Genomic DNA, 24063 nt, shown 5'->3' on the forward strand with positions numbered 1-24063 from the left:
TAACACAGCACAAGAGCCCTCCTCGGGTCCCTCCTTGTCCCACTTCAGATAGGATGTGTAGACACACACACACACACAGACACACACATACACACACATACACACACATACACACACACACACACACACACACACATACTGTATCACAACCTCTCTTGCGCCGCTCTCTCTCTTCCTCTCTCTTGCTCAAAGTCGCCTCTCTTTCTGTCGCTCTCTTTTTCTTTCTCTCTCTCCTTGTCTCTCTGTCTCTCGCACACCACATCACATTGCACATTACAAATGTATTGCTGCCTCTTGTCTCTTGCACACCCACACACCTTATCACAATCATTCACAAATCCCTCAACAAAATCAGGAAGGGAAGCTGTTGAGCGCTATCCAGAAGAGATTGCCTCAAAATAAGAAAACGGAAATTAAGCTATTTTTTGGTGGTGATGAGAAGATTGCCTTGTTTGTAGAGGCCTTGAGTGAAGGATACGGGTGGTGTATCCAATCACTTTTGTCCATGTGCGTGCATGCATGTATGTGTGTGCGTGTGTTGCTATGGATTGTAGTGAGGTATATGAAACTATAACCATATCGTTTCGTGTTTGTTCCAGGCGGAAAACAGGGCAACGTGTAATTGAGTGTGCTGTTTGGATTAGACGTGGTACTGGGTTCATCCCTCGCTAACAGGGACTGTGTGTGTGTGCGTGTGCGTGTGCGTGTCTGCGTGTCTGCGTGTCTGCGTGTCTGCGTGTCTGCGTGTCTGCGTGTCTGTGTGCGTGCCTGCATGCATGCCTGCATGCGTGCGTGTGGTGGTGGTTTGAGGGGCTTGATGCTGAACGTGTTGGAGGTTGGGGCAAGTGGTGAGAAGTAGGGACTAGAGTGCAGGGGGGTAGGCCCTGGGAGAGGGTTGAAGTGGGGTGGATGTTATCAGTGGAGATGGGGACTGAGGAGGAGGTGTAGAGTGGGTGGAGGCAGTTGGTGGGGATAGGAACTGGGAAAGGTGGGGGACTTTGGTGGGGGAGGAAGCATGGATGTGTGTTTGATGCTGATAGTTCTAGAGGGTAGCAAAAGTGTTGGGTAGTGGACGTGGTGGGAATTGATATCATGGTTGATGTTGATGGCCTTGGGCGGTGAGAATGGTGGAGGTGGAGGATAGTGGTGTTGGTGGTAGCGCTTGGGGAAGGGGTTGTTGTGGATGCAGTTCAGGTGGATGGTGGCTTAATGCCTACGGCCTAAAGAAAATGTGTGTGATACGTACCTTCATCCATCATTGCTACAGAGAGTTAAATCAATACACCAGTTAGCTGCAAGTTGCTTTTGATTGGAGTGTCACCATAGTGCAATGCAATTGAGGTGGGGATAAAGGATGGGAATGGCCGCAATCCATGCTGGGAGTGTTGTAGGATGGATTGTTGAATGTATACAGTAGACGGATGTATGGATGGATAGGCATGTAAAGTGGTGCTCTGATGATGGTCAGACTGTGACTGTGACTCTATGTTTCTTATTTATGCATAAAAGAAAGTAAAAGTGAAATATTTACTTTTGCATGAACATGCGTGGTGTGCAATTTTTCTAAAAAAAAAAACCTCACCTATCTATCATGCCATAAATAAGGAATAACTGTCAACGAGGTGTCTATATCAAGGCAAATGATCAAGGGAAGTGTCAAACAACCTGATGGTGCAGTCGAAGGTCTGTTCATTTCTGCCAAGTTATTTTGTTGATATAAGTCTTTGTGAGAAAGTTGGTTAACCACTGCGCTTCATTGGTTGCTATGAGTACCACTTCCAACTTCAATGTGTCTCGGTTGCAATCGTGAAACTTAGTCGCGCGTAGAACCTTTGTTTGGAATGCTGAGGGTATATCATTCACATGATTTCTACCGGGTTTTTTGCCTCAATATTGTCATCATTCCAAACAAATATTCTTTGCGCGACTAAGTTGGACGCACATACATGCATTATTGGGGATGCACATGCTTTATTGGGGAATAATGGACACCTGCTCATCAAATCAGAACACGTCCCGTCTGCTCACCGGGTGAAAAAGGCACAATATTGCAGTATCTACTGTGCAATGAGTGTCGGAGAGTGTGAATGGTGGCGGCAGCGATAAGGGGATGAAGTGGATGGTGCGGAGGTGTAATGAGGGTTGTGCAGGACTGCCAACAACACTGCAGTGCCTTAAAGGGACAGTTTGGTCAATTTCAACATGCAGTTGTATTGCTCACGCTACCCTTGACTTGTCAGTACCTGGTGATGCCACATTTTTCGGCTCAGCCCTTTCCGAGATATGAGCAATTCTAATGGGGGCAGCGTTTGACATTTTTAAAAAATGAAACATAGGCCAACTCCAAATATTTTCCCAAAAGGTACTGCTGTTTGCTAGTTGTCTGCTGATGTTTTATAACCTTTTGGATGTTTTTGGGAATAAATAAAAATGTTTTTTTGAAATGTAAACAAAGAGCTGCCCCCATTACAATGACCAGGATCTCGGAAACGGCTGAAGAAGAAGAAAAAAAAATCTCAGGCACTGACAAGTCCAGGGTAGTGTGAGCATTACAACTGCATGTTGAAATTGACCAAACAGTCCCTTTAAGTGTCAGAGAGTGGGAATGGCGGGGGCACGGTTGGAGAGATGAGGAATATGGAGATGGGTATAGGGTAGAGAAAGGGGTTGTGGCGTGACAAATGATTGAGGAAAACTGTGGGAGGCATGCAGGGATGGCCATGTAAGTAAAGGGGGTTATAGAGTGACCACTGCCCCCAACACTGTTGTGCCAGCTGGCTGCAGCTGAGCCCCAGTAGCCCTTAGGGCCGCTGCTGGCACTACTACTGCCACTGCTTCTGCCACCAGTGTTGCCAGATTGGGCAGTTTTTCGCCCAGTTTGGGCTGTTTAGGATGGCGGTCTGCCAGTACTAAAAAGGCACAGGCAGGTTTTTCTGTAGATTTATGGTCTTAGAAATCAATATAATGTAGTTCAAATAGGGCAGGATTTTTGCCACTAGGTGGGTTTTTGCTCATTTTTTGGGCTGGAGACCATCAGTCACATTTGGCAACCCTGACTGCCACGGTCACTGCTACTGAGTCCATCTCATTAGCCAGACGATCCAAGAGCTGAGGCTCACCTGTGGAGACACACACCAGTGCACACAGCTACCGGCACTCATCTATGATGAGATGGACAGGGAGGTGGATAGAGGGTGATGCTGTGTGTGAGAGAGAGAGAGAGAGAGAGAGAGAGAGAGAGAGAGAGAGAGAGAGAGAGAGCGAGAGAGAGAGAGAGAGAGAGAGAGCGAGAGAGAGAGAGCGAGAGAGAGAGAGAGAGAGAGAGAGAGAGAGAGAGAGGAGGGAGGAGAGGAGAGAGGGGGAGAGGAGAGAGAGAGAGAGAGAGAGCGAGAGAGAGAGAGCGAGAGAGAGAGAGAGAGAGAGAGAGAGAGAGAGAGAGAGAGATGCAGTATATATATAGAGAGAGGGGGAGAGAGAGATATGGCCTGCAGGGACATGCAGGCTAGCAATTGATAAGAAAGAGAAAACGAAAAAGCGATACAAAGGGAGATTAAAAGTGAAAGGAGGGGGAGAAGAGAATAAAGAAGAGAGTAGAAGAGATGAGATCTGCAGCACCTGTAATATGCTGTGAAAAACCCTTTGACAGCTGAGACCAACCTTCAGCGGTATACAGTGGTTCTGAACCTTTCCTGAACCTTTTTTGAACAAACACCCCCTTGCCCTCATCATGAGTCTCCCAATGCCCACTTGACCCAATCATATGCCTAACAGCCCCCCCCACCCCCCCCCCCGTATTAAAAAATGAAATAGACTAATGCCCCCCTGTGGCATCTGAGAACCCCCCCTCTCCATCCCTTTCAACGTCCTCTGAGGGCTTTCTAACGCCCCCGGGGAGTTGTAGAGCCCCCGTTGAGAAACACTAGTCTAACACTCGGGCTGGCACAGGAAACATCCCTGTAAAAAAAGCAATCGAGTGGTGTAGTGGCAGACACTTTCTACTTCTATCTACTCCTAGTTCATTCGTTTTTCAGCCTGTGTCATGGTTTAACACACAGTGTCAGACTTCTTTTTTCTGCTTTACTCTCCCAGAAAGTTGGAGGCACAGACTTATGTGGGACTTGGACTGAATAAGAATTTCTAGTGTCTTTGTGTGTGAGTGTGGGTGTGAGACAACCTGTGTGCGTGTGTGCGCGCGTGTGCGTGTATGTGCGCGCGCAAGAGAGACGATGGGAGTGTGTGCGTGCATGTGAGTGTCTGTCTGTCTGTCTCTCTGTCTCTCTCTCTGTCTCTCTCTCTGGCTGTATAACACAAATGGACACAGAGAGACGGAGCATGAGAGCGAGCTCAAGTGTGTGTAGCAGCACGTGTAGACAAGAAGTATGTGGCTTACACTGTAATTGGGGACGGATTATGTCTGCATGTGCCCCTGAGCCAGACAACAAGAATGGGCCCACCTTCTTGGCATCGCAAGGATGCAAAAGATTTGGGGGTTTAACGATGATGTTAGCAAGCCTTTGTTGTTGGGGGCTCAGGGGGTTTGTCCACTGAGAACATTTGGCAATATAGTAGTTTAAAGTGTAATTTAAGCACAATATGACACTTACTTGACGCCGGCGTCATACGTATGACATAACGGTGTCATAACCTTGTCATAATAGTGTCATGAATGAGTCATAAACATAATGCCGATGTCATAAACGTTTTAATGACCATGAAAAATTGACATTGTTAGGCCTGTCTTTGTCATAACCATTACGTCATACGTATGACGCCGGCGTCAAGTAAAGTGTAAAAAATATGGACCAATAATTACGGGTTTTTTTGCCCCCTTGGTTCTAGGGCGCCTGGTCCTGCTGGGACCGGTGGACCCGTACAGCAGGGGTATTCAATTATTTTTCAACGAGGGCCATTTTTTCAAATTCCTCCCAGTAAAAGGGCCGAACTATTCGTATGTTGTGGTTGTCGACTGTCAATGAAAAAAATATGGGAGACCTCATTGAAGTGGAGGGTCTGGGGGTCCTCCCCCAGAAAATTTTGCATTTCTTAGATGTAATTTCCTGCATTTTAACGTCCCGTGTCCCGTTTCAGCATGATAACGGAGCCCATACTTTTATCTCTAAATTCCAAAAAACAATTCTGTATTTGAAGGGGCTTGTGGGGGGCCAGAACCTTGCTGTCCAAGGGCCGCATCTGGAACCAGGGCCGCCATTTGAATAGCCCTGCCGTACAGTAATCTGTCTTTGACAATAATTGGTTTCTCTCTCTCTCTCTCTATATCTTTCTCTCTCTCCCCCTCTCCCTCTCTCTCTCTCTCTCTCTCTCTCTCTCTCTCTCTCTCTCTCTCCACCCCCCCCCCCCCCCCCCCACCCCTCCCCCCCCTCCCCCCCCCCCCCCTCTCTCTCTCTCTCTCTCTCTCTCCTACAGAATTGGAGGCTAAGGAAGCCTGTGACTGGCTACGGGCGGCCGGCTTTCCCCAATATGTCCAGCTGTACGAAGGTAATGCTGTTTTTTTATTCACTTTTACTGAATTGATTTCAATTTCCTCCCTGCTCTCTTGTTATCTTCCACACACCGCGCTCTTCCGTCTTGTTGGTGCGTCTCTGAAGTAATCAAGTAGTTAGGACATGGATCGCACTCAGATTTATCTTCTTTCTTATTCTTTTCTTTTTATTCAAACATTGCAGGGACAGACCCTGCTCTCTTGCCCATTATCAATCCCCATTCTCTCGGTCTTGGATCTGTTGCCACCCTCTCTACCAGGGCTTTTCTGTACCTCTATGTATTTCTCTTTATACTCCTCCTCCTTTTTTTGTTTTTGTGCTCTTTGTCTTTGTCTTTCTTTCTCTTTCTTCTCTTTCTCTTTCTTCTCTTTCTCTTCTCTTTCTTGCTCTCTCTCTCCCTCCTACGCCATGCACCCACACTGAAAACCCTCTCCTCTCCCCTCTCCCACATCTCCACCTCATCAATGATTTCGCCTCAAATGTCTTAACTCTTTCACTTAATCCTTCCTCCCTCCCCCCTCTCTCTCTATCCACTTGCTCTCTGTCTCTCTCCTCTCTCGCCCTCACTCTCTTTTGTTGATTCTCCCTGGCTTCTTAATTTTACTCTCCCCTCTCTCCTCTTCCTCCGTCCATCTCTGCTGGCTCAGTGGAGCGAGGAGAGATCATCTGGCCAGGGGAGTTTAATGTCCAGCGGTGGACATGGTCTTTAAATCCTACACGAGAGCAGCAGCAGCAGCAGCGGCAGCAGCGGCAGCAGCGGCAGCGGCGGCTTAGCGTGATGGGGAATTGGAATGGACTACCACAAGCACAGTGCAGCCTCCTCGAAATGTCCCTCAGTCTCCACACTGTTGAACATATTTGTTCCCCCTCGCTCCATTTCCTCTCTAGAATTCTCTTTCCCTTGTCGCATCTCTCACTAGGATAGGATCACGTGCATAATGTACATTCACGCGCATGCTTTGGCACACAAACACAGATATGCACACACATCTGTTTGGGGGATTTTTGTCTCTGTTGGGATTGTACACACGTAATGTGTGTTTGTAGGTGCGTGCGTGCGTACGTGCGTGCGTGCGTGCGTGCGTGCGTGTGTGTGTGTGTGTGTGTGCGCGCGCGTCCGTAGGTTGGGTGAGGTTCTCTGCCAGAGGGGTAATCTCTGACTGCAGAGCCCGTCCAGAGTGGGTAGGGGGAGAATTGGACATGTGTCCAGATGATTTGGTCCGTGACTTGATGTAAAGGTCCATATCCCGCTCTTCAAAACACACACACACATGCACACACACGCATGAGAGACATACACTCATCCACAACAGCAGCATGGTGTTGGCATGCTGGCATTGGCAAAGACAACCAAAAATCACCCATGACTGATGCTGTATGAACCACAGCCATAGCAGGGCTTATTTCCTTCTTCAAAGTTGTTTAAGAGATCCCCTCACTCTCCACCGGCACTTTGCCCAGCTTCGCATATGGGGATTATGGAACTCAACTCAACTCGCCTCATCTGGCATAAACACGCACGACCGAACGCACACTCGTGGGATAGCACTTGTTAGTTTGTTTGTTTGTTTGTTTGTCTCCCCCCCACCTTTAGACTTACCTGTAAGTCCATACGGAAAACATCCCACTTATTGTATGTGTGGCAGCACTGTTTGAGTGATGATACCGGCCCTATTCATGCGTAACCATTCGTCATTTCGCACAGCTTGTGGAAAGGGGAGGTGGAAGGGCACAAAGTCCCTGCTCTATCTCATGATTTGGCAGGTTTTGAGAGGCAAAACAAGGTTCCGGCTGAATTATCAGCGCTATGCCAGCTTAGACACAGACACTCTGCTGGGGGAAACTGTGCTGAGAGGAGAGCAGAATTCAAGTCTTGATTTCATGCGGGGGTTAAAAAAAAGAGCTTTGGCATTAAGACCAAAGCTGGGGTGCATTTCTCGAAAGCGTAGTTGTTAGCAGTTTGCAACTTTGGTAGTTGCCAATGGGAAATTGCATTGCAACCAACAAAGTAGCTAACTTAGTCAGCAACTACGCTTTCGAGAAATGCACCCCATGAATTGCCTTGTCTTGTAGCTGTCTCCAGCACTACTTTACATGAACAAGAGGACACGCTTTCACCGGAACATAAAATAAGTAAAAAAAACCTCCTGAACTTCTGTGTTTGCAGGAAAGTCTACGGAGACTTGAGCTTGTATTCTTCAGTGACCTTTCTGACATAGTTTTTGTCAAGACAGGTGTTGACGGGAATAAAATGTAGAACTTTTTGAACAATGTGTCTAAAAAGTGCCATGTATGTGGATTTAGTTCTTCTTCCATGCAGCCATCTGCTGAATACAAAATAACTTCAAGTCTTTGCCAGTCTGGGAAACTCATCAAAAAATTATTCTCACAAAACTTTTAATTACCAGTGTGGATTAGTAATACATGTCGTAGATTTCCTTAATTTAATTAAAGCGTAATTTAATTTTGAAGGAACAAGGATATATGGGATAACTATATTTATTTTGTAAATTACTTGTAAGAGTTCTTTATATTCTGTACTTTTCACTTTGTGGGTTAATTTACTTTTTGTTTAAAGCATGCTACCCTATCGTTTGTGCTTGTGTGCTTCTGTCATGTTATTGACGTCTGTAGAGGGTATTGCAATATAAGATAAAATAAGATAAGATAAGATGAACTTTATTGTCTGTTTGCACAGAAATGTGTCTTGCATGGTATTTCTCCACAATCCACATGTAAAACACGATATGGCCTATAGAGTCTGGTCTTCTCATCTGGGTCCATAAGCCGTTAGATGAGATGACCAGACTCTAAATATATAACATTTAGTACCGTAATGTAAGTCTGTAAGAGTGCTGCTTCGTTCGGACTTCTGACTCCCTATCTCTCTTTTCGAGTGTGTTGGTGCGTCCGCTAATAGGTGAGTGTTTTCAGCCGTGTTTGTCTGGCCACAGCTGGAAGGGGAAGTGGGCCGAGACAAAAGAGGGAAGTGTGACGTGGGGAGGAATGCGGCCCAGACGCAGCTGACGAGAGAGAGAGAGAGCAAAAGGGAGAGAGAGAGCAAAAGAGAGAGAAACAGCACAAGAGAAAGATAGAGAGAAAGAGAAACAGCACAAGAGAAAGAGAGAGAGAAAGAGAAACAGCACAAGAGAAAGAGAGAGAGAAAGAGAGAGAGAGAGAGGAGGTAGACAAGCGTGGGGTGTTTGTCTTTAGAATTGCACACCTGGCAACCCCAGTGTCCCCTATATCCAGCTGGCTGGCTCTGGCTCTGCATGTTCTGAGACATTGTCCACAATGGCACGTGGTTGCCAAGTCTTTGGCAAGCGTTTGACACTTGCTGTCATCGCACCCAGAGTGGCTTTTGTCACTGTGGCAGGCAGAATAGGTTGGAAGGCGGACAGGAGGCGTTGATGGGTTGATGGAGAGCTGGCTGCTCCTTGTTAGCGTCATAGCACAAACTGTGTTTTTGTGTGATTGTGAAAGGTGCCAACAGGGAAGTGTGTGTGTGTGTGCGTGCGTGCGTGCGTGCGTGCGTGCGTGTGCGTGCGTGTGCGTGTGTGTGTGTGTGTGTGTGTGTGTGTGTGTGCGTGCGTGCGTGCGTGCGTGCGTGCGTGCGTGCGTGCGTGCGTGCGTGCGTGCGTGCGTGCGTGCGTGCGTGCGTGCGTGCGTGCGTGCGTGCGTGCGTGCGTGCGTGCGTGCGTGCGTGCGTGCGTGCGTGCGTGCGTGCGTGCGTGCGTGCGTGCGTGTGCGTGCGTGCGTGCGTGCGTGCGTGCGTGCGTGCGTGCGTGCGTGCGTGCGTGCGTGCGTGCGTGCGTGCGTGCGTGCGTGCGTGCGTGCTGCGTGCGTGCGTGCGTGCGTGCGTGCGTGCGTGCGTGCGTGCGTGCGTGCGTGCGTGCGTGCGTGCGTGCGTGCGTGCGTGCGTGCGTGCGTGCGTGTGTGTGTACTACTCCTCTGTGTTTGTGTGTGTACACCTGCTTGTGACAGCCAGTACCTTGACGTTTTCCTTCAGCCGCTTGAAGGGAGAGGCCTCAGGACATTTCATTACCACATGGGAGCTTTGTTGAAATTTCCTTATTTCTGTTCACCACATCTGAAATGTCTCCTTGAAACGTCTCATTTTTTGTTTTCCCCGTCTTTTCCTTGTCATGGTTGCTGATTTGAAATGTTCTTGCCTTCTTTTTTGACGTGTGTCACATCCCCCTGTTTTTTCTTTTTCTTTTCTCTTGTTTTGTTTGTTTGTGCTTTTCATTCATCCGTCTTTTCCTCTTTTGTGTCCTGCCGTGAGCGTGAGGTAATTGCTTTGCCTTTTGTTGTTTGTTGTTTGCAGCCGGACACTTCCCCATCGACATCCCCTCCGTCCGAAAGGACCATGAATTCCTGGACCAGGACTCGCTCAAGTCCCTCTGCAGGTAATGGCCAGACCATTGTATTGGGGTATAGCTGCTTCACAGGGGCTGCAGAGTAATTGGCCCTTTGTTGGTTAAGCCCAATTGACGTACTCTATGCTCAGAATACGAAGCCTTTGTGTGCATAAAATGTGTCTGTATGTAGCGAAGAGTCGGGTCCTCATTACATTGTGCGTATGTATTGAGTCGGGAGGGTCAGTCTAGCTGCTCAGTGGGGGCTGCTGTTTTTCTTCAGGGGGGAAGGGTAATTGACCCCTTGGTCTGGATTGTATGGGACTCCGCACATCGGCTCAGACAAAGTGCGGAGCACTGCTCCGCCAAAGTTCGATTCCATTGTTGTCAATACAACCCCGCACACCGGTGCCGATGTCCGCGGACATTCGCGGGTGTCGTCAAGCGATTAGAGGCAAGTTCTATTTTGCCGGAGCCGCCCATTGACTATCCATGCTACGTCCGTGTGAAATTGCGTTTGGGGGTCAGAATTGTGTCGGAAGCGAAAGTGCTCTTTAGTGCTGTCTGAGCCAATGTGCGGAGGCCCTTACTCTTCCCAGGAAGGGGTTAGCTCTGGTGGAAAGGTACCCGTAGGTCAGTTTGACTAGCTAATAGCCACCATGTCTGTTGTGCCTTTACAGGAGCAGCTCTTAGTATTGCAGACGTGGGCGCGTACTAGATTTAATCAATGGAATATCCTCCATCATAAAACAACGAAAACAATCTATTATTGTGCACAGAAGGCTTTAGTTATGGAGAGATAGTGGGTGATGCAAAAAGAATAGTAAAAAAAAACTAAAAGCAACATAAATCTAGGTGGTTATCTTTATGCCAGCCAGGGTGCAGCTCTGGTGGAAGGCTTCGTCAGTTTGACCAGCCACTCTTCTGGACTGTTCCATGGGGGCTGGGCTGGAATGGGGTGGATAACTGGAGGAAAAAAAGTGACCACAGCGTTTGAGTTCTTTAATGGGCAATGATGATTCAGTTCTTCCTCCAAGAGGGCTTGCTCTTCTTTTTCTTTCACTCTTTCAGTCTCTCTTTCGCTTGCTTTCTCTCTCTCTAATGCCACTGTTTTTTTTTATCATTCTGCATTTTTTTTCTGTTTTTTTTTCCCTCTGTGGGCTTCTCTCTCTGCCTCCCTCTTTCATTACATGTAAATGTATCCAGTATCTCTCTCAATCCTCACGTTCACTCTTTTGCCCTCAGTGAGTCTCCTGGTATATCTGCCATTTCTATTCTAAGAGGCTTGCAGCACAACGCACAGGACTCCGGGAGGATAATATAATTTCCTTGCGTATTACAGTTTTCCATTTGAAGTGGGATGAATAGGGCAATAGAGAGGATGAGAGAAAGAAAGAGAGAAAGAAAGAGAGAAAGAAAGAGAGAAAGAAAGAGAGAAAGAAAGAGAGAAAGAGAGAAAGAAAGAGAGAAAGAAAGAGAGAAAGAACGAAAGAAAGAAAGAAAGAGAAAGGTGGCATTTTTTAATGGAGAAAGGGTATTCAGCTGGCATTTAGAGAGAGAGAGAGAGGAGGAGGAGAAGATATGGGGATGAGACGGCTGTGAGTGTGACATCACCACCATGGTGATCTCCAGAATCCCAATATCCCAGCTGAAGTGGATATTGAGCTTAGTATTAATGGGTTCCAGTCGACTGGAGACTGCAAAACGTAAGATCTGCCATCATGACATGCTTTTTTGACCACAATTTCCCCCCTTCTTTTTCTCTCTCTCTGCTCTTCCTCTCTAATTGTGTATTAACCCTTTGAGGCCTAAAGCACCTGAAAAAACGCCTGCTGAATGCCTAAGCCCTTGTTGGGAAAGTTGCCCTCAGCCTATAAAAACCTAAATATCTTCTCCTCTGATGTACATAATGATGTACATACATGATTGCATTTTAACCCTAAGTCCCTCATCTTACATTAGAATGTGTTCATTCAGCTGTGTAACACACCCACATTTTTATTAAAAATGCTAAAATCTCAAGAGCCTAAATGCAGTGTATATGTGTCTCCAGGCACCAAAGGGTAAGCAACATATACGAGTCATCAGGCTGAAATGGGTTAAGAGAGACAATGTGGGTGGGCAAGATGAAGCATCTGGTTGATTGTGCTTGAATGTGAAGTAAGGTTGGGATATAGACATAGAGTGAGTGGGACTTCAGTATTACCCGCAGGGTCTCTGTGCAGTGTAGAGTCCATTGGTTCTTCCCATTATTCTAACTTCCACCCTCCCTTGTGATTGTGGCCTCATGGTCACATCACAGTTTATTTCACTATCTCGCAAAAGCCCAACTCAAAAGTATTTTTTTCATTTGCAATCAAGATGTTGAATGGGGAATGGGAAAGTCCCCCTAGAGTTCCTAGGTTGACAGTGGGGAACCTTTGTTTTCTCCACTGAGTAGGGGTGTCTGAGAACTGCGAGGCCACAAGCACTGGCCAAGGACGGTAGTTGGGATAATGGAAATGACCCCATGTGATGAAGCATGGACTCCCAATCAGAAGCTCAGACCATTCTCTGATTTTGTCCAACTTAGAGAGTAGCCTATATGCTCACAACCACAATTTACACACTTCTCGAAAAGTATTCACTCGGTACAATACAGTTGTTCATTCATTTCTCAACAGGATTGTAATCACTTGGTCTAAAGTATTACAGTAGTAGGTCCCAAGATGGCACAGACAAGAATGTAGTGAAGAGAGTAGATTAGAGCAAGATGATTCAAGCATGTGCATTTCCTGGATTCGTGTGATGTCATGTGAACGCCCCTTTAGGAGACCTGCGGCAGTGATGGTACAAGAAGGAGATAAGTCAGGCTCGTTGTTTTCCGGTATCCCGTTGACGTCAGGTGAACGCCCCTTTAGGAGACCATCCGAGTTTGAGAGTGAATTACGCCTCTAGAGTGCATTTGTGGGATTGAATCCTTGGATGACAGTTCAGATTTCGGATGTCAAAATGCAAATTGACGTGTGTCCTCCTCGACACTTCCACCTTGAAATAAAACAAAGGGGTGAAATAGGTTTGTGTTGTGTGTCTTATTCATTGCACATCATCCAAAGACGGAACACAGGTGTGTTTCACATACTATTTAATTATGCCATCGTATATTTTTGGGTAGCAGCAACTGTGTAGATGAGGTAATTAGCAATATTACATAACATTGGTTGCTCTTTCTATCGTAATTTGGCGATAACGTCCAGCATGTTCACAATGTAGGCTAGCTTCAGCGCAATTCACCGACAAAAGGCTCCCAATTCCGCGCACCTTTCCGTTACTGTTTATTATTCCTTTATAGGCCTACTGTTGTGCTGATTTCGCTCACACTTGCAGTCCTGGCTTTACTGCTGCAGGAACTGTGATTAGTTTGGTCGTTGCTGTGGAAACGGTTGAATAATTTTAGTCCTAAAGTTAAATAGGGAAGCGGCCAGGGCGAGTTTGAAGCCAGAATGTCGTCGTGAAATTAAAGTTCCATCTCTTTCCAGCTGCCGTTACGACACCCTTCATTACAATGCTGTCTATGGCCGTTTGACTCGGTTTTAAATGTCATCACCGTTTCAAATTGTAGGCCTAGGTTATAGCCTTGACATCTCTTTAGTAGGCTATTTCATACACATATGGTGTCCCATGTAAAGTGTTACAGACTTCTCGCGAATAGGCCTATTTCCTCACTGCCTAGCCAAAAAAGGGGACAACTAATGTGGCTTCACTGACAACTGCAACAGTTATAGCCTACTGCAAGCAACTGATATCTACCTGGAGTTGCATAAACCAAAATACGAAAAGTGCATTAAACACCGCACACTGTGTAGGCCTAGGCCCTACTGTTCTCCCCCCCTCTTCAAAGCACGCGTTTCGCCCGGTGCGTCTTCAGGTTCCCGAAGACGCACTGGGATAAGAGCTAATCTGAAGACGCACTGTGCGAAACGCGTTGCTCGCTCAGGGGAAAAAATACAAAAGAAGTATCCAGTGTGCGATGTTTAATGAACTTTTCTTATTGATCAAGTTTTTCTGCCTTGCACCTGGAAGGGTTGTGCACAATACAAGGACTTCCATGCACAAATAAATAAATACTAGGCCTATATATATATGACAGGATATTACAATAAATGTACAATGAAAACAACGTGAATGTCAACTGGGATTACTATAGGGCAGACAGTTACCATGAGCGACGCGTCCCATCCCATCCGTCTCCGCCACGCCTCTTCACAGACTACGAATCCCACCTCAGCCCTTTGGATGGCGGTAATACGCAACCCTTGTCAGCTGCCACCAAACGCAACAGTAAGAGAAGAAGAAGGGGGGACAACGCCCCCTAAAGGTCATATTAGACTTCTGCAACTGCGCTCGTCAAAACTGGCGTGGGAGTGGCCACGAACCAACATTGTATTCATGCATCTGCGAGTTCTGCGAGATCCGAGGTCTCGTCGCGAGCCACATTGCGCGATTTGGCTACTTTCACTACATTGTAAGCACTGCGGTCATTATTAAGCAATGTTGCTTTCTATCCCGGTTAGCTAGGTATTTTCACACAAATTGCAAAGGCAATGCACTGGTATCATTATTTGACATACCCAGTCTGTTTTCACGAGCAGAAAATGCAAGCATGTAAAGACAGTTGATTCTGCCGATGTGTGTTTACATTCGGTGGAGGAACGGTAGTAAAACCGCAGGCATTGTGCCACGAGTGTTCAGCTGATGCATTGTTTGTTCCTTAGCTTGTAGCTTCGTGTATTTACACACATTTACACACTAAGCATTAATAAAGTTTAACAGAATACAGCTCTGCTCTCGCAAACTACTGGCATTGCGCTGCCACAAGAACAGAACAAGGAAGTAGCGAGACGACCAATCATAGCGCCTTTTTGTCTGCGTACTCCGCGTCCGTCCGACGGATAGTTAGAATTTTTTCGAGGCGCTCGACGACGGGCGCAGAGCCTCTGAGAGGGGGGCGTGGACTCGCATAGACAGAAAACGGACGGACGCAGATTCTATGCGTCCTAAGCATAAATCTAGCTTTAGGAGACCCAAACTTGAGCACATCCATTTACATTGTGTGGGCGGAGTTCAGGGTATCTCCTTCTTGTACCATCACTGCTTGTGGTTAGACCTTTAGAGGCTTTAGGTGCCCTCGGCACTGTAGATGGCGGTGGCGCACATCTTAAGCAAGCAGTCACCAAATGCCACAGAAGGAGAAGAAGAAGGAGGGGACAACGCCCCCTTAGGAGACCAAACTTCAGCACACTCCTTTGCATTGGGTGGGCGGACTTTGAATCTTCTCTCTCTAATCTACTCTCTTTGGATGTAGTCTCTATGCAAAACTGATATTAGCAATGTTGGAAAAAAAACGGGCACAGCTTTGTCTTATTGGCTTATTAAATTACATCATATTTAGCATAAACGTATTCAAAGTGACTTACAAATGAGGTGTGTTTTGTGATTTAGGTCTTTCATTGCACAGACTCTGTTTCCTGAATTTGATGAAATAATATTAGAAAAGGGAATGCTGAGAATTACATTTGCACAGCCTATCGGCTCCCTTATTTGAGCAATAATATTGGACAAGCAAAATCCAAATATTTGCCTTGGAGATTTTACATTGGGTGTGCAAGCATTGCAACCTGAGCCAAACGGCAAAAAACACAATGTCTCACTTACTTTACATCACATTGCATAAAAGTGTTTGCCAAGAGTTATATAAAGCCCCTTAGGCGTGAGAGAGCACCAATCAAATACGCATATTCAGAAAAGAGCATGATCAGCAAGGTTGTAGCTAACCAAATTACAGAGGACGCAGCAAGCAGGACCATAGCAAATCACAGAATTGCACTTTATGCTTACCTTGCAACGCCACAGTTTCAGACGATAGTGTATTAAATATTACCCTCTTTAATAATTTTTTGGGTTTTCAATCTTCAAATATGCTTAGTCTGCACTTTACGTACACAAAATCAATGCCCTACACATCCCTAATGAACCTTAAGCCCTTGCCTACTCAGTTTTCCCCATCAACTTTATCCATACAGTATGTTTGGGATCATGGATACGTACAATGCATGTATTTCCTATGGAAGTTTTATTTTGATTGGGTCCCAGTGGGATTCTCAAAACATGGGATTATGGGGATAATCTCCAGCATGCTTGTTGGATAGGCTAGGAAAATCTTCCATTAAGCTGCCGGCTATTGATTCTGTGACACCCAGAGTCCCACCAACAATCTGTCACACTCTAGTTAGAACATTACACAAAACTCTTGCATGCTATTTAGTCTTCTTCCTTCATTGATGTCCCCTTGAAATGCAGAGCTCCACAATAGTAGTATGACTTTGATCTTGTATCTTGATCTTGATTTTCCACCATGTTCCTTTACAGGATGTGCTGTTAGTACTGCAGCACCGTAGTGGATGAATGTGAATATGAATATGAAAAATGTAACTAATAAGGCATAATTGGTAATAAACACAATATATCATTGTGAGTAGAATGTTGTAGGTTTTAAAGATATTTTTGGACCTTTTTAAGCCTTTATTTTTCAGGATAGGACAGTGGAGGAGAGACAGGAAGCAAGTTGGGAGAGAGAGACACGGGGAAGGATCGGCAAATGACTCGGGCCAGAATCGAACCCGGATCGCCGGCATAGCAGTCTAGTGCCCAGCCGTTATAGCCACCGCTGGGCCAACAATGCTGTAGTTATGGAGGGGTCGGGAGGTGGGGAAAAAGCAAAACACATTTTGATAAAGGCTACATAAATCAACATGTTCATGCCATACTCTGTAGTATTAGACACTAGGCCAGTCCAATATTTTTTTGATCCATCCCTTTGATTGTTGGCTTTGACTATGTGGCTGTGTGACATGAACATTCCTCCCTGCCTTAAAAATGGCTAGTGTGCCAACATCTTACGTACTTCATGATGACGGTGCCCTTTTGAGAACAGTCGGGCTTTTGACATTTTTGCATGAAGAGAAGTGCCAATGCTAGGGCTCTAAGATGGGTACAACAGATGTGGCTCTTTACTAATTACTCCTGAACTGGAATATAGCAAATGGTCTTTGGTGAGGAAATGCAATAAGTTCAGTCTAGTCATTGAGGTGATGTCCACAATAAGGAGAGATACAGTGAGTCCAATATGTATTTGATCCCTTGCTGATTTTGTTGGTTTGCCTACTAACAAAGACATGATCAGTCAATAAATGTTATGATAATATGCATTCTAATATGGAGAGACAGAATATCAAAAAGAAAATCCAGAAATTAACTGAAGAGAATATATATTAATTTATTTCCATTTCATCGAGCAAAATAAGTATTTGATCCCCTGACAACTGATTACAGTTCCGGGCCCACAGACCAGATGAGCACTTCCGATCAACTTGCCATCTGAATTAAAAACACCTGTACATACTAACATGCATAAAAGACACATTGAATCAGCAGAATCAGTCCATAGTATGAGTGAATCAGTCACACTCCAACCTCACCAGCATGGGAAAGACCAAAGAGTGGTCAAATGATATCAGGGACACGATTTTAGACCTGAACAAAGATTAAATGGGCTGCAAAGCCACAAGAAAGAGACTGGGTATTAATGACCCAGCTGTTGATGCATTTCTTCCAAAATGTGAGGAATACAAAATGACTATCCATCAGCCTGTCTGGGGTTCTATACAAGATTTGACCTTTTGTAGGGATTTGATAATCATGAGAACAGAAAGAAATCACCCTAGAGCTATACGGTATGAACTAGGCAATGATATCAAAGCTACTGACCAAAATCACTGAGAAAACTACTGGTAGCACTTAATGCCACAGAGGTTTAAAATCCTGTAGTGCACACATGGTACCTCTACTTCAGAAGGAACCTGTGCAGTCCCACTTGAGGTTTGCCAAAATACATCAGACTGGTTTAGGATATGATAAGGAGGTGCTGTAGTCAGATGAAACCAAAATCAAGATGTTTGGCATTATCACAATTCAATGTGTTTTGAGAAAGAGTACTTCTGTCTATGATCCCAAGAACACCCTCCTCACCATCATGCATGAAAGTGGTATCATTATGGTTTGAGGGTGTGTGTGTGGCCAAGGCACAGGACAACTTCACATCGTCAACGAATGGATGGAGGGAGACATGTAATGTGCAATCCTGAGTGCAAACGTCCTTCCCTCCACCACTACACTGAAGGGTGGGCCATTTTTGGATCTCCCAACATGACAATAATACACAACAACGCAACGAAGGAGTGGCTCAATAAGAAGCATATTAAGGTCGTGAAGTGGTCTAGACAGTCTCCAAATATTAACCCTATAGTAATTCTATGGAGAGAACTGAACCTCCCAATGGCCAAGCTACAGCCACAAACTATTAATGTTTTAGAGATAATGTGCAAAGAAAAATGGGCAAAAATATTTTCTACTATATGCACAAACATTGTCATCAACTAAAAGAAGCATCTGACCTCAGTGCTAGACAACTAGGGCTTTGCCACAAAGCACTTTATCTTCTTTAGCTAGAGGGGTCAAATACTTATTTGCCTAAATTAAATACAACATTAAAATATATTATTTTAAGTTATTTTCTGGAATTTATTTTTGATATTCTGTCTCTCCATGTTTGAATACATATTATCATAAATTTATAGACTGATCATGTCTTTATTAGTGGGCAAACCGGCAAAATCAGAAAGGGATCAAATACATATTGGACTCACTGTATAGAAGAGGCTGGCTCTTCATAGATCTAGATCTGACTTTCATAGAAGAAGACTAGCCTGGGGTGTCTGAAGTGTCTTTTGTCTCCCAGCATAAAAGCCAGGGACGATGTTCAAAAGGAAAGTTATGCCGCTTACATTTCAAGTTTACACTGGATACGAATACATTCACACCTACTGTGTGTGAATTTTTATTACCCTCTCAATGCTGCCATCTCTTTCTGTCCTCTTTCATAGTGTGCCTAGCTCTCTATCTAATCTTCTCTTTGCTTCTAATGTTTTCTTTTTACTTTGTCATTTGCATTTGTGTGCAATGCATGCAGAGATTCAGTTATACTTTGTTCAGCGGAACATTGCGTCCTTGTCCTGTATCAACGAGGACATAAGTATTATGTTCTCTTTTTGTTGAAGGAAATCTTTGTTCTCCTTCTCTGATGCTACATTATATGAGTCTCACATCGCAGTTATCTGCAATCAATAGAACGACTTAATCGTCTCTGTTGTTGTGGTGTGAAGTGAACATGTGCAAACCGGACCGGAGCACATGCTGGTAAAGGAATTGCAAAGAAGATAAAGAGTAGACACATTAATTGGTCCGGAGCGAAGAAACATGTTTTAGAAAGCACACTTGTTGTTTCCCTGAGACAGAGTGTTGCTGAATTTCAATGTGTCACCTGGTGCAGATTTGAGAGAGCTAGATGGGAGCTATGACAGAGGGCAGACTTCTCCTTGTCACTGTGAGCCTTTACCCAAAGGCCCCTTTCTGTTGGGATGCATTTATTCAGACCAAGCTTCCGGAGGGCTCGGACTTACATAAATCATTCAAGGCAGGCAAATCTGGCTCATGGGAACCCACTTGTTTGAAGGCATGGGCAGTGGCAATGTGCACACACACACACGCGCACGCGCACACACACACTCGTACAAGCACACCACACACACAGTGTGACAAAGTCCCTAAGTCACTTGTGGCCAGTCAGAGTGGCCTGCTCCCCAGTGATTGTGCTGCTGTGTTTTTGGCAAGGGCAGTCAGGTGAGCTCCTCGGGGATAGCTCACCACCTGAATATAAACTACTACACTCACTCCAGAATAACACAATGCCAGTAGAGACAGAGAGTGCTATGTGCAATAACACCTTACTAAGGAGCTAGTTACATGTATGCGGATACTTTTTTTATCCGTTTATGTGTAAACATGCCATGTGGATTAAAAATAAAAACTCCATTGTGACCGCTACGTTTCAGCCCCCTAAATGGGGCATTTAAAAAAAGTTTTGAAAAGCGCATTCTAAAACTCCCAACACACACACACACACACACACACACACACACACACACACACACACACACACACACACACACACACACACACACACACACACACACACACACACACACACACACACACACACACACACACACACACCTACTTGTTTTACTGTGATGTTGGTGTCCACAGCGATAGAAGAGGGAAGAGTGGCTGTGTAGCAGCTTAAAGCATTCACTTGCACAAACTGGGGACATCAGCAGCAAATAGGCATGCATTTCATGGCAATTGCTCATGGGAAAACCAAGTCTCTGTGGACACTTAAATGCTGTGACAAACACATTCATTTATACCGTACCAAACATGTCAAGAAAAACAAAATAGGACGTTTTTGTTCTATGGCTTTAGACATCTTGATAGTGATTTGAGTAGATTAGCTCAGCGTGTTGTAAAGGAGATTCAGTGTTTTTTCAGTGGTAAATGACTTTTTACCGTTACAAGAAATGGCCAACACTGAAATTGGTTGTCTGTTTTCTTATCACATTCAGAGATGAAGCAGCGCCATTATGTTTTACTGTAGAGCTATGCATGAGGGCTCAAAAAAGCAACAGGACCCAGGCGCACAGCAGAATACCACAGTCCCGTGATAATCTTCTGAGTTCCTACTGTAGGACCAGTTGTTTGATATTGGATTTCCCTATCCCAAGAGCATCACTTTGGACTGTTGGTAATACACCTGAGCACCGGGTCGACTTCTCTTTTTATGCATGAGGTCTGTTGATTCTCACAAGCAAAAGTGCAGCCGTGGCCTAATGATTTGGGAGGTGATCTTAACATCCGAGGTTTGAGGGATTCGAATCCCACCCTGACCTCTCCCTACACCTCCATCCACGGCTGAAGTACCACTGCTGAACCACACATTGCTCCAGAGAACCAATGACCTGTAAATAACTAAGTTGCTTTCTATAAAAGCGTCAGATACATGTAATGTAATGTAATGTAATGCAATGCAAATGCAAAGTCTTATTAAAGAACTTTTCCATAGTTTGCATATTCTCCACAGTTTTTCATGTTTTCTTCCAAACTGTCAGGGGTACATATTTTACACTATGTCCACAAGAACGAACATTCATCTTGGCATAATTTACCAACGCTGTAGTTGGATAGATGCATAACTTCATGAATAAACATGCCGAAAATAAATTAATACCCAAGATGTCCTAATTTAAGACTCAAGGCACAGAAAGCACACATAGAATTACTCATAACTGAACACTGTAAATTGGTTATAACAGAAATGCTTTTTCTGTGAAAAGTTTTGTGAAATTCTCATGTTTTATATGTAGTGCATCACCATCCGTAATTATGAATAACGTGAGTCCACGTTGAAGAAATTATTGCCCAGTTTTCCTGGGTCCTGTGAGTTAAATGCTTCGATTTGTGCACATTTATGTTTGCATGCCTCAGCTTTCAGGCATACCTTAGGTCCTTAATTACCCTTACCATCACAACAAGCTCTCCTCCTCCTCTTTATCATGCTATTTGCATTTGTTTGGCTCAGAGATTGTATCCCCCCCACATTTGTTTTGATTATTTTTTTCTCCTTTAATTAGTTTTGGACCTATATCAAAACTTGTCTGTCTTCTAATCAGTATTCCGTTTGGCACCGTGCTGAACTAATATCCTCTATTTGGAACACCAACTGTCAATCAAAAGTAAATGGGGTTGGGGAGGGAGGGGGTTTGTATGTGTTAGTGAATGGGTGGGTGGTATGGTGTGTCATGTGTGTACATACAAGGAATTGCCTTTCTGTTTACCCTGATTCACTTACAAAAACACTGCTTATCAGATATGGACATGAAGTATGTCTACTGTGTAGCTATCAGGTTTTGAAGAAATTGCAGCTGTATCCATGTCCCTGCCTGCCGTTTGAGGGACATTAGCAGTACAAAGCCGCAGCTTTTTCAAGATAGTCATTTCGTCTGGCCCCTGTTCACAGCGGCTGATGAGAATGTTTAAAATTAGATTTTAAATTACAGTTACATGGCCAGCTGCAGGGTTTGGGACTGAATTACATTAGCATATATCGCTCCCCATGTGTGATGTCACAAAATGTGAAAATATCAGTGGGACGTGCAAAAATAATTAATGGCAGCGATAGATAGGTGTTAACATTTTGTGATTAGTTTTTAAATTTCTCTCTCTCTTTCTTTCTTTCTTTCTTTCTTTCTTTCTTTCTTTCTTTCTTTCTTTCTTTCTTTCTTTCTTTCTCTCTCTCTCTCTCTTTCTTTCTTTCTTTCTTTCTTTCTTTCTCTCTCTCTCTCTCTCTCTCTCTCCATCTTTCCTCGACAGGAGGCTGATGACACTAAACAAGTGTGCGGCCATGAGACTTGAGGTCCACTTCCAGTGCAAGCAGGTGGGTGCACAATGAGTCGATAACTGCATCATTTGACCACGCTGTGCGTGGAATTCATAGTCAAAACACACACACACACACACACACACACACACACACACACACACACACACACACACACACACACACACACACACACACACATACACACACATACACACACACACACACACACAGACTAATCTTAGACCACCATCAGGTTAGTGTCAGTTGGATGTGTGTTCCTGGCATATCAGTGGCACGTGGATCCAATGTTAGTCGATATGTCTTTACCTTCGCCGACTTTGTCGCGAAGGTTATGTTTTCACCGCTGTGTATTTATTATTTATTTATTTGTGAATATGTTTGTTTGTTTGTTTGTACTTCGTATAACGCAGACAGAACTGAGCGGATTTTTATGAAATTTAGTGGGATGATTGGTCATGACCCAAGGAACAATCGATTACTTTTTGGGAGTGATTGGGTCAAAGGTCAAGGTCAAGGTCACAAAAAGGTCAAAAACGTAAATTTGCGATATCTCGGTTAATTGGCATTCGATTTGCCTGAAACCAGTGCCAAGATGTGCAGAATTCAATTCCCGATCTTGTGATGTGCCACACGTCATGGTGGTGTCCATACGTTTTTTAGCGGTTGGGGGTCAACGGTCAGTGGGGTCAAGACCTTGCGAAATGCACGTTTCTCATCTTAACTCGGTCAATTCTGGACCGATTTTTATGAAAAAAATGACATCAAAATTTCATTTCATATGTTTGATATTCATTTACATGTACACGTCTTTTACAATTAAATCCAATGGGGACATGTGATTAATGTATAAGTTGGTTATGTGGAATAAAACATTAAAGGGACACTGTGTGAGATTTTTACTTGTTTATTTCCAGAATTCATGCTGCCCATTCACTAATGTTACCTTTTTCATGAATACCACCAGCATCAAATTCTAAGTATTCATTATGACTGGAAAAATTGCACTTTTCATACATGAAAAGGGGGATCTTCTCCATGGTCCGCCATTTTGAATTTCCAAAAATAGCCATTTTTAGCTGCAAAAATTCCTCTACTTGGACCATACTAGAAAATATTTGTTAATTACTCAGTAAACTTTCATGTAAAGATCAAATTTGGCAATAGGCAGCCCAGTTTCAATGAGCAGCATAGTTGCAGTACCTTTTTTGACCATTTCCTGCACAGTGTCCCTTTAATATCAAGGTGATAATTGTTCATTTTTGTCGATGTGGCTCCAGTGACTTTTCTTTGCCAAGCACTATATGCCAGAACAACGTGTGCATGCTGAATTGAATAAGAGGTCAAGAATGGGCCAAAAATGTAATATTACAATATTCCGGTCTGATTTAAATGAAACTAACGCCAAAATTTGGAGAATGTTATGCCCCACACTCTGAAGATGGCCAGAAAAAAATAAGTGGCGTAGGCGAAGGTTTGCACTCCACCGAGTGCCCGTTTTAGTTTCCCTTTGTGATAATGTTTGCATGTTTAGTACTTATTTTTTAAACCTTTGTCAACAAGATTGTTTGTTTTTTTGTCATCCTAGGTGTTAATCAGCGACTTTACTTGAAAAGTTCTGAATATATTTGCATGAAATTCTTTTAGTTGTTTGGAGAAGTGCCAGGGACGAAGTGATGAATTTGCAGTGCTAATTGCATCACTTTCTGAAGGGAGGATTTTTTTTTTTGACAAACATTCTTAATTATTGTGACAGAGGGCATACTTTCACTATAAAAGTGCTTTCTGATGTTCTCTACTTTTTTACTGCCTG

General features: G+C 44.4%; 1 protein-coding gene across 4 annotated transcripts in view; it reads left to right on the top strand.

Annotated features, from left to right (window-relative positions):
- Positions 1–24063, top strand: part of stard8 (StAR related lipid transfer domain containing 8) — a 109884-nt gene that overhangs the window by 42804 nt on the left and 43017 nt on the right. For all 4 annotated transcript variants that reach the window (XM_063203085.1, XM_063203082.1, XM_063203083.1 and 1 more), the window contains 3 exons: positions 5425–5496; positions 9829–9910; positions 22223–22286. In XM_063203085.1, coding sequence (XP_063059155.1) covers positions 5425–5496; positions 9829–9910; positions 22223–22286 — 218 coding nt within the window. The remainder of the gene's footprint in view (positions 1–5424; positions 5497–9828; positions 9911–22222; positions 22287–24063) is intronic.

This window comes from Engraulis encrasicolus, chromosome 7 (assembly GCF_034702125.1).
Source record: "Engraulis encrasicolus isolate BLACKSEA-1 chromosome 7, IST_EnEncr_1.0, whole genome shotgun sequence".
NCBI lineage: Eukaryota > Metazoa > Chordata > Actinopteri > Clupeiformes > Engraulidae > Engraulis > Engraulis encrasicolus.